The following is a 9,936-nucleotide window of genomic DNA, read 5'->3' on the forward strand; positions in this document are numbered from 1 at the left end:
ACACTATGGTCAATTCAGATTTTTGGAAGTCCTTTTCGAATGGCCAATGTTTTCTTCCCCATATTCTGTTTGTCATCTTCTCGTGGCAATTCAGTTTGACTTGCTACATCTAAGTTTCATCATTTTGATAGGTTTTTTAGCTATCTGAGAAATGATGTGAGCAAAAGTTTCTTGTAAAAGTTCCATATATCCTAATATGAGAAATGATAATTAGGAACTTCACAGAAAATTTTCTGTTGGAATAATTAGCCAGATCGTTAGAGCGGAAGAAGAGTCAACTCAGTTTCCTTTTCTCAATTGAGTTGAATTTTGTGTTTATGTTTCAATGTAGTAATAGTTTATGTGAAAATTTAATATGTTCAAGTGACAACAGTAATTGTAAACGAACAAAAAGTGTTCTCTTATGCATAGTAGCACCATTTTGTACTTTTACTGCACAAAGGAACTAGAGTTTCCCCTTTGCATGATACCTGTTCTTAGCAAGTCAAAAGTGCAGTTAAACAATAAGTGCTATGTGCTTCCTTGCATGTAACGGTGTTCATGATCTAGTGTGAAGTTGGATAGAGAATGTTGCCTGGGAGGCAAGGTTTATAATAGAGAACGTCGTCTGGGATGAGAGTAAAATGACATCGAGCGAGCAGTTTATTGTTTAGATACAGCTTCCATTTGGTCCTCTACATTCTTATAGAATGTTTCATTAGATCTCTCATAAGCCTGATTGAGTTACAGTGCTAATCAGCAATACGTGGTCCAATGTTTTTTGTTGACGATTATGCTTGTTCCCATCTTTTTCGCCTAAGTCCCACTACATTGTACTCAAAGTTGTTTAGATCAGGGCTGCACAATGTGAGTGTGAGGCCAAAACCTTACCTGCATAATTTAATCTTGTTTCCTGGCTATCAGTGCTAAGACACATGATATAGCTTAGTACTTATATATAATAGTAATATATAATAATATATATATATATATATATGGCATGCTGTTGAATGAGAACTATAACTCGCTTGTGAAATCTGAAGGAAGTTAGTAATCCAAAGGTCAACCAGTATTGAGCGTTGTGAGGTGACAAAATCAATGTTTTTGCATGTTTTGGAGATAAATAAATGATGTATAATGCTTCAAATAAGGAATCAATGATATACACCATATAGAATTTGAAGGGAAACAAAACTTGGAACTTGCACTTCCAGAGTAAACTGAATCCTTTATATTTCTCTTCTTTCTTTGCTTTCCTACTCCCTCACCATAGAGAGTTTAATAGTTTCTACAACAGTGACCTTATATATCTTGGAAAATATACAACTCGGACTAGCGATTTCTTGTATTGAAGAGAGTTTTGTGACACAGCAGGGCTACCAGTGTAGCCGATAACTGGCAGCTTGCATAATGGGGTGGAGAAAGTAAGCACCTAATGTCAATGCTGTTATCGATACATATGGCAATCTGGTAAATTCCTTGTAATAATCTTCGGGCAACTTTTGGCGTCCATCAAGAATAGCTGCAAATGGAATGACACTCGTTCTCTTCTTCACGACTTCAAAAGCCTCACCATATCGTATTGCTAACCTTCAGTCCCCGTTCCAGGCACCAAACAGATGATGTCCGATTAATCCTCTGACGCCGCCACTGCAACTGAATTCCCGATCCATAGCGTGTGAGCTAAGCACCATATCACCTGCCCAACCATCTGCTATGGAGAAGAGAAACTTCACTTAGCTATCCAAGACGGAATAACATTTACCCAGAAATGAAACAGCAAATAAACACAACATTTCTGGACTGACGTGTAACATATACACAAAGACAAGAATAACAATTACGTAAAGGTCGCTTATTTTCTGCATAGACTCGTTAACAGAAATTCCCTCCATCCCAATTTACATGAGATGTTTGACTGAGCACAAAGTTTAAGAAAAAAAACTTTTGTAACTTGTGTTCTACAATAAGCCATAGAAATTTTTGTGGCTATAGAACATTTAATTAAGGGTAAAATGGGAAGATTGAATTAGAATTGTTACTAAATATGAAAAGATGTCATTCTTTTTGGGACTGACTGAAAAGGAAAGAGTGTCAAATAAATTGTGACGGAGAGTGTATATCAGCAGAACCTGATTACAATAAGCTTCACCTTCTTTCCTGTCCAGACTCGTTATGCAGCAACATCTGCCCGCCGTTTCATGTGATACTATTCTTTGTGACATGCCTTATTTCACCCCTTTGGAGAAAACCGTTGACCCATAGAGCCAATTCTTGATTCACGGAATCAAAAGTAAAATATAGTTTTACAAGGTAAGACTGAAAAATTATACACCTGTAGAAACCTAACAAAAATAATCCTGAACCCTTCAGAAATTATAAATACAAATCAAGATTTTGAGCCTCCTTTGTTATACTAGTAGGTATGTCATATCCTGGAAAATTAAAACGTAATACAAGGTACAAAAGAAGTGATTTGAATCCTCAGTTGAAGTTTGGTTCATATAGAGCTTTGAAACTAAAAGTAGGAATTGGTGCTTCAAAACAAGGCACATTATGATATCAGATTCACTCGGTATCTTCTAAAATGGTAAGCTACACTAGTGAATGTTGACCATATACCTGTGGATGCCTGGTAATCCTCATAATCCCAGTTTCCCAAAGATGCATCTTGGGCTTGTCAACAGCCGCTACTTCCAGTAAATTGAATGTCGACGGGTATAGGAAGAAGAAGGAAATAAAGTTGGAAAACCAAACTAGTTCATGAATCCCAGCAATGCTTTTTAATTCCCATAACTGCACTCCATCATATCGATGGTTAATGAAATACACCTGTATATCATCATAAGAACATTTGGTTATGTTAAATTTCCATTTATCAAGCATTGCACCGGAAAATTATAAAAGATACCAAAAATACTAAATTCTCAGTTTCTGCCGGCAGACTAGAAACTCACAGTTGTGCTGACTGCCAATGGCAAAGAAATCCCAGCAAACAATACACGAAAAACACGCTCCCCAATGAGTTCCTCACCTTTGTCTCTAAGACTAGCAAGACCACTGTGGACTATTGCGAAAATGAAGGTAAGGGAAAGCATTACAATCTGCACCGAAACATTTGGATAGACTCTCAGCGAACAGAAATATAAGTACGCAAAACGAAAAAAATTATATAGCATATGCTGGTTACCAAGAAAGCCAAAGTGGAAGGGAAATAAGCATACAAAGGAAGAAACAACATAATAAGAATTACAGACAATTTTACGTGGCCCATATTATTCGTAAAGAACTCACATGATTCTCTATGCATGTAACAGAATAGAGCATGGTTGTAAGAATTCTGAAATGGGTTCAAGAGTATCACCAGAGCATGGTTGGTTCAATACTGGAATAGAGTAAAATGAGTCATCTTACACGTTACTCATCTCTAGATGATTCATTTTTCAGACTAGGTTTCTTCCTCATTTAGTGTTTAGATAAAGCTCTGGAGATTATACAATCATGCTAATAATCCTACACTACTTCTAATTGGTGTCTCATAAAGTTCTTCAATTAAATTAAACGAACAAAAGCTTTATCCTACCGGCTCAATCCATACCGTGCTTGAAGGAAACTAGAGTCCTGATTTTTTTAAATATAGAGGCCGGGGATGACTCATCTAGCCACATTCTCTGTTCCAACCAATTATAGAACGAGCAACATGAGCTGCAAATATTTTTTCTTAAATATACTGTCATTGTTTCTTGTTACTAATTTTAAAAAATAAATAGAATGTTACCTTTTCTTCATTTCATAAGTCACTTAATTCCAATGTGTTCCTTAATACCTGTGAAGTATCAGTAGTTACACCTCTAACTTTCTCACTACCGATGTTAAGGCAAAAAAATAAAGAGCACTTCAGTCAACAGAGTCAAACCTTCTTGCATCGAAATTCACTGAATTTGACTAATTTGAATTACGCAGTGCTAGACCCATGACTTAAAGGGAAGCGCTTCCAAATAGGAGTATCTCCATTTCTAGAGCTCGAATTTATGACCTTTAGTCAACAATAATGGAGGGATTCCATCCATCCGACCACACTTCTCAGAGGTGGTCCGAGTCAACTAGTCATGATACTAAACTAAGTGTTAAGAATATTATCTAATTAGTCATTTGCAACTATTTTTTTATTTTATTTATTTTTATCTAATTGAGCATTAATTCTCTAAGATCTGAAAATTTGTATAACTTTCATTCTGAAAATTGGCCAACTTTTTACCATTAAAGACAAATTAAACACTTAAAAGAAGATGAAAAAGGTAAATAATATACTTGCTTAGGCACAAATAAAATTGCTCCTCTAGTTTTATAAATTTAAATTATCAAAGTTTTTTGGGATTTTCTAAAATTGGTAGTCATATTTCTGTTGAAACAAAATAATTATCTTAAGCTCTTGGGAATTATTCATGAGTTTGATTTAAGTGGGGCATATCAAGTCATACTTAAAGATACTTCTACAATCTCACTTTTTAGTTTAGTAATCCTATAAATGAACCTACTCAATACTCATTCCCAACTCTTCCAATCAAATTGCATGAGAAAGAGTAAATCCAAAGGGAATTTATATTTATCATTCAAAATGGCCACATGTATTTCTTCATTCTCACAAAAAGTAAACAAAGTCAAAGAGTTTGGTGTACTTTTATTTGATACTTCCATAACACCAGAAGTGGAATTGAGTGATTTTTAATTTTCCCTCTTTTCATTTCTGGATTTGGTCCAAGCTGGCTTGCTCCTTTTAGGTAGGCCTTTTTCTAACTAAAACTATTGCCATTTGTATCACCTTGTAGTACATAGTTTCGATATTTTCGTCAAGAAATTATCATTTATTATATATACATAAAAAAATTAATCTTGTATGTGATTTTCCGGTGAAGGGGGTGAATCTCCTTCAACCCCTCTAGTTCGCCCCTAGTACCGTGAATTGGTGGAGGCATGTGAGTTTGGGGTATCAAATGGTTGAATAAACTTATTTTTAGTACTACATGATGCTTCTGGAAAGTTAATGTATTTATTTGTCGAACAACAATACTTATTTTGGGAAGTTAATAGTTTTTGACCAAATTATTTTTAGTTAAAATAGATAATTTTGAGTAGTAACATAAACTGTTTTTTAATTGCAAAGAAGAAATGGAAGTTGGAGCTTTTACTTGGAAGCAAATATAGAAGCTAAAATTTAACTTCTTTACCTGAAAAAAAATGCATTTTTTGTGCTATTATGATATGGAAAGTACAAATTAACATTTAAACCGGTGCATCCTCATTTAGCAGTAAATAAAAGGAGTATTTTGATCAATCTTCATTTCTTCAAATGAGGACATTGCTTACAAAAAGTCCTGCATTAAGATAGCCTTCTTCTTGCATGGGAGGGTCTAGGTGGACAGCAGGTACAAGGCGAATTAATCGGCTTACCCCTCGAACTATATTTATAGAGTTAATTTTTTTTAAAAAAAATATATATTAAGATCTCATCAATAATTGCTACAAAAGAGTAATGGCTGCAATGGTACTTCGCCTTCATCTCTTAAAAATCTTGGATCCGCCTCTAACTGCTTCATGTTCTCTTGTTCTTTGAAAAGAACCGGAGGACAATATAAAACAGGACTCTATATAAAATAGCCCATGCCAACATTATGTATACTTTTTCCCACTTCTTGCTTTCAACTTGAGAAATGTTGAGTGATTTCAATATCCCATTGCCAGTTACATTCCTCCCAAGAGGGTCAATTCCAAAAGTTTGTGATGTCTGAAATTCATTCATTAGTAGCCCTTTATATGGATAACTCATAGTTGATACATAATTCATCCATTTCCAATATGATGGCATGTCATGACTATTTAAGAAATAGCCACAAAACAGGAAGAAAAGGGCAGTGAAAGCAATGACAGCAGCATATCCTAAGATATAATTTGGTACTACTGAACTCACAAACACAACAAATGAGTTTGTGGACAGAAGTGAAATGTAGAGTACAATCAAGAAGTATATAAATGGTCCACGAAGCGATAGTGCAAACCAAACGACGAGTGCATAAACTGCCCTATAACTGAACAGCTAAAAAAGGGAGGTAAGTAATTAGGCCTGCAATTGTGTAAGAAGAGGCTCTATACTTATTGTGAGATGTCTCGCGGACAAAAATGAAGCGTTCTTGAATGAAAGCCGGGACAGCATGTTACACCCCGTATCTAAGAACTAAGGTTAGACTCATATCATTAGAGTTTTAGTGGAAAAATTGAAGGTTTGAACGTTTTGCGAAAATAGTTGATAGGCCTACTTCGGGCAGGGATAACTCTTTGATACGTTGGGAATTTGAGAAAACTTAAAACATGAAAGTTGTAGCCCTTCGAAATAGATTTTCAACGGTATATTATAGGTCTCAAACGGAAATTTTGTGTACAAGAAGTTATGCCTATTTTACCGAACGCTATTTAGAACCGACACCCGTCGCTTGTGCAGGCGCGTGCGATGGACCCGCGCCACACGCTAATCGCACAAAAACCCCTACTCTGAATAATGATCTGAGTATGGTCGTGCGCTGCATGTGCGTCGCGCGACCATCGCATGATAGGGTCAGTTTCGGGTCAAAAGTCGGGTTTACGCGTTTTAAGTTATATTTAAGTTTGGGGTTTATTTCCCTAACACCCCTAGTCACGAAAAATCACCCTAAAGTCAGAGGGAACAAGTCCCAAGCCTCAAGAACCCTCCAAGGTAAGTTTTATCATGATTCTAGGTTGAATACAAGTTCCTAATCGCTTTCTAACTTGAGTAAATCCTTCTAATCCATAGAGTTGTGATTGGAACATTATTGTTGGAGGTGGAAACCCTAGAACCCAAATTCAAGAGGATTGAACGTCAAAAAGGTAATGCTTCGCACTCTAATCATTCATAATAGTGAATTGATGAGTTCTTGGGAGAATAGTAAATGGGTTTAGTAAAGAGAATTACACGAACTATAGTAGGGTTTTGGATTGTTGACTTGAGATTGTTATAATCATACGGGTGATGGAGAATGATGTTAATTACACCTAATTGAGATTGTAGAATCGGCTAGAAGTAATAGAATGGGGATTGGGTGAAGAAAACACCATTAATGAAGGTTATGGAGCTTCATGCCCACCAAGTGTTTGATAAAATGCTTAGATGACGAAGCATGAATATTATTGCTAATATAGAATCCTTTGACTTGTATTGATATAGATCAAAGTTGAAAGGTGACGAACATTGTATTACGCTCAAAGGCTGGAATTAAGGTATGTGAGGCTAACTATCTACGTTAGGGAATGTTCATGATTCTCCCTACGCCTCATTCTTCATACTTGTCGTAATTTGACTCGAATATAGTTTAGCCCTAGTTTCATGATATGATATAGAATGTTATCTTAGGGTTACGATTCTCAGAATTCATTCATGGTTGTCAATTTGAATATCATGAAATCAGCATGTAATCTTTATAGACTTATGTATTGTTACCACATGAGTCTCAGTCTTGAAATTCATTATGCTCAGAAACAATTGATATGCTCGAAGCTTGATTGTTCCCGGTTGGGTCAAAGATGTCTATTTAGTTCAACATTGTTCATTGTTATTATGGTCTCGATTCTTATTAATTAACCATAATTATACATATGTGATTTTGCCCGAGGGCACAGTACTCGTGTATACGTATACATGGCCAAGGCCATTGGACCGACGCACCGCTAGGCCGAGGCCGCGCGTGTATTTATTAGGGCCGAGGCCCACATATACAAACATGATAATACAGTATGATTCGTATACAAGAGAAGGAGTATTTATATCTCTACTTCCTTGCTATTACGATTACAGTTACGGTTATCGAGTTTTAGTTTCGGTTCGGTATTTTATTGCTTCGTTTTTAGCATATACCGCACAATTCAAATGTGCCGATGTCCCTTTTATTGGCAGGGGCTCCGCATCTCGCGATGCGTGCAACGATATACAAAGGACGACTCGGTAATTAGAGTGCACGTATCGGCCTCCATCGGTGAGCCCCAAATTCCTTCGGGGCGTTGTCGGCTATCTAGTTATTTCGGTTTATAGGACAATTATTATTCAGTATTCTTAGAGGCTTCATAGACACAGTTCAGATAGTCAGATATTTAGTATGTTAGCCTTGTTGGCAGTTATTCAGTTGTTTTTGTTTGAGCCATGTTGGCTACGTTCAGATGTTTCAGATTGTCTAAGTATTTCCGCATTATGATTTCAGTCAGACCTTTAGTATATCAGCATGTGTTTAGTTATTTCCACATTCAGTTATGTTTTGATATCACATGTTGATTCAGCCAGCCAGTTGGTTCGCTCGGTCACATGCAGTCAGGCATCGGGTGCCGTGTTACGTCCGGAGCCCTGTGTTCGGGCGTGACACGGCATCATTAGACGAAAAGAAAAACAGACAAACTGTGAAGATGAAGAAACTAAGGCGATTCGTTATGCCCTGAAGGTTCTGTTTAGGATGCAAAAACATGGTTGCCATCATAATTCCCATGACTGTTAGCACAACAAGCCTCGATAAAAAAAGTTCAGGTGTACGTCTAATGTTTATGAAGTTCCGTCTCATGAGAATCCATGTCTCAGATAAGAATGAATTTGCAAATTTGGGGCCAAGATATTGGTAAGAATTGGCGTTGGCAGCAGCATATGGAGTCATAAAATCGTTTTCATTAAGAGTGCATTCACTACTTTGAATATGAGGGGTTGTAGTACTTTGAAAATTTTCACTAGTATAGGCATAGTCACCTGCAGATGCACTGCAGAAAAAAGCACAAATATCAAATATCAGTAGATAAAGTAGATATAGCTTTAAAGCAATTAGGAAGATCGAATTACCTAGGTGCAAGTTAAACAAATACCTGAGTTAAAATAGGCGTTAACATGCATGTGTTAGAACTCAAGCCTAACTCAACCTAAAAAGTTAGCTCATGAGGCATACCGGCACGCCCAACTTTGAGCATTTGGAGCCTGGAACCTATATCATTTGATGGGTTGGGGGGGGGGGCAATAATAGGGATGGATCTGACTCTGATACCATGTTAATAAAATTGACATTAGGCCTAACTCAACTTCAAAACTTCTCATCCGGTGAGAATTGTCCGAGACTAGATAAAGAGATAACAATCTGTTCCCTCAGCCAATGTAGAACACTTTAACATCCTGATCTAAGAATTTGAACAGCTCATGCCTCTATATATAGAAATGAATGTTTTACCTTATCGGAATTTGGTTTCTATGATCCACACGTTGTCTAGCAGGTGAAAAACCTAGTGTTTGAAGAACTCCACTGTGGCTAGCGCTTCAAGACTTAGATGAATTCCAGGGACTTCTCAGACTATGATCAAAATCTTGGTCCTTTTTCGCATTTGTTTGCAAATGAAGGCATCTGTTAGACGCGTGTGATGGTGATAGAGGGACAATTGACATCTCATTTTCACCAAGTGTTAGAGGTTTCATTCCAGTAAGTGCAAATGCAGCTAATGCTTCAACTCCAAGCTCAGATTGATCATATTCTTGAATCACATCAATCAAATACTCTATTGAACTTTCTCCCTTTGGTACTTTTCTCCCATTCTACCAAGATGTTCAACAACATCAATCGAGATCCTTGATACATGAGTCGTCCATGAGCTAAAATAATGAGAGATGGTCAAGAAGGAATTGGATCCGAGATGAAGGTTGATGAATTGTTAGGATCACAATGCTACCAGCTCGGGCGATGGCATGCACCTTGTCAATCACACTATGAGCACAAGTGGAATCAAGACTTGAAGGTACTCGAAATGAGATAAAGAATTTGATAACTAATCGACCACACTATATTTACCAAAGATCGTTACTGAGAAGGCCAAACAAAGTTGCGGATAAATGGCCTCCCCGAGTCACACCAAGAGATGATATGTACACAT

General features: G+C 36.8%; 1 protein-coding gene and 1 pseudogene across 1 annotated transcript; both read right to left on the reverse strand.

Annotated features, from left to right (window-relative positions):
- Positions 1-1,195: 1,195 nt before the first annotated feature.
- On the reverse strand, positions 1,196-3,100 carry LOC132040296 (15-cis-zeta-carotene isomerase, chloroplastic-like). Its single transcript, XM_059430933.1, has 3 exons — positions 2,937-3,100; positions 2,602-2,811; positions 1,196-1,690 (listed from the first exon to the last, which is right to left on the reverse strand). Exons 1-3 carry the CDS (start codon positions 3,075-3,077, stop codon positions 1,610-1,612), a joined length of 432 nt encoding a protein of 143 aa, XP_059286916.1. The 5' UTR covers positions 3,078-3,100; the 3' UTR covers positions 1,196-1,609.
- Positions 3,101-5,310: 2,210 nt separating this feature from the next.
- The window catches only part of LOC132039357 (ABC transporter G family member STR2-like), a 7,872-nt pseudogene continuing 3,246 nt past the window's right edge, over positions 5,311-9,936 (reverse strand).

This window comes from Lycium ferocissimum, chromosome 12, assembly GCF_029784015.1.
Source record: "Lycium ferocissimum isolate CSIRO_LF1 chromosome 12, AGI_CSIRO_Lferr_CH_V1, whole genome shotgun sequence".
Taxonomy (NCBI): Eukaryota; Viridiplantae; Streptophyta; class Magnoliopsida; order Solanales; family Solanaceae; genus Lycium; species Lycium ferocissimum.

Bases quoted from the DNA above. Each gene is read 5' to 3' on its own strand.
- LOC132040296 (XM_059430933.1), bottom strand. From the start codon at position 3,077: ATGCTTTCCCTTACCTTCATTTTCGCAATAGTCCACAGTGGTCTTGCT. The intron at 2,812-2,936 runs GTGAGTTTCTAG...GATGATATACAG, and splicing joins CATTGGCAGTCAGCACAACT to GTGTATTTCATTAACCATCG. The intron at 1,691-2,601 runs GTATATGGTCAA...TCTCCATAGCAG, and splicing joins GGATTACCAGGCATCCACAG to ATGGTTGGGCAGGTGATATG.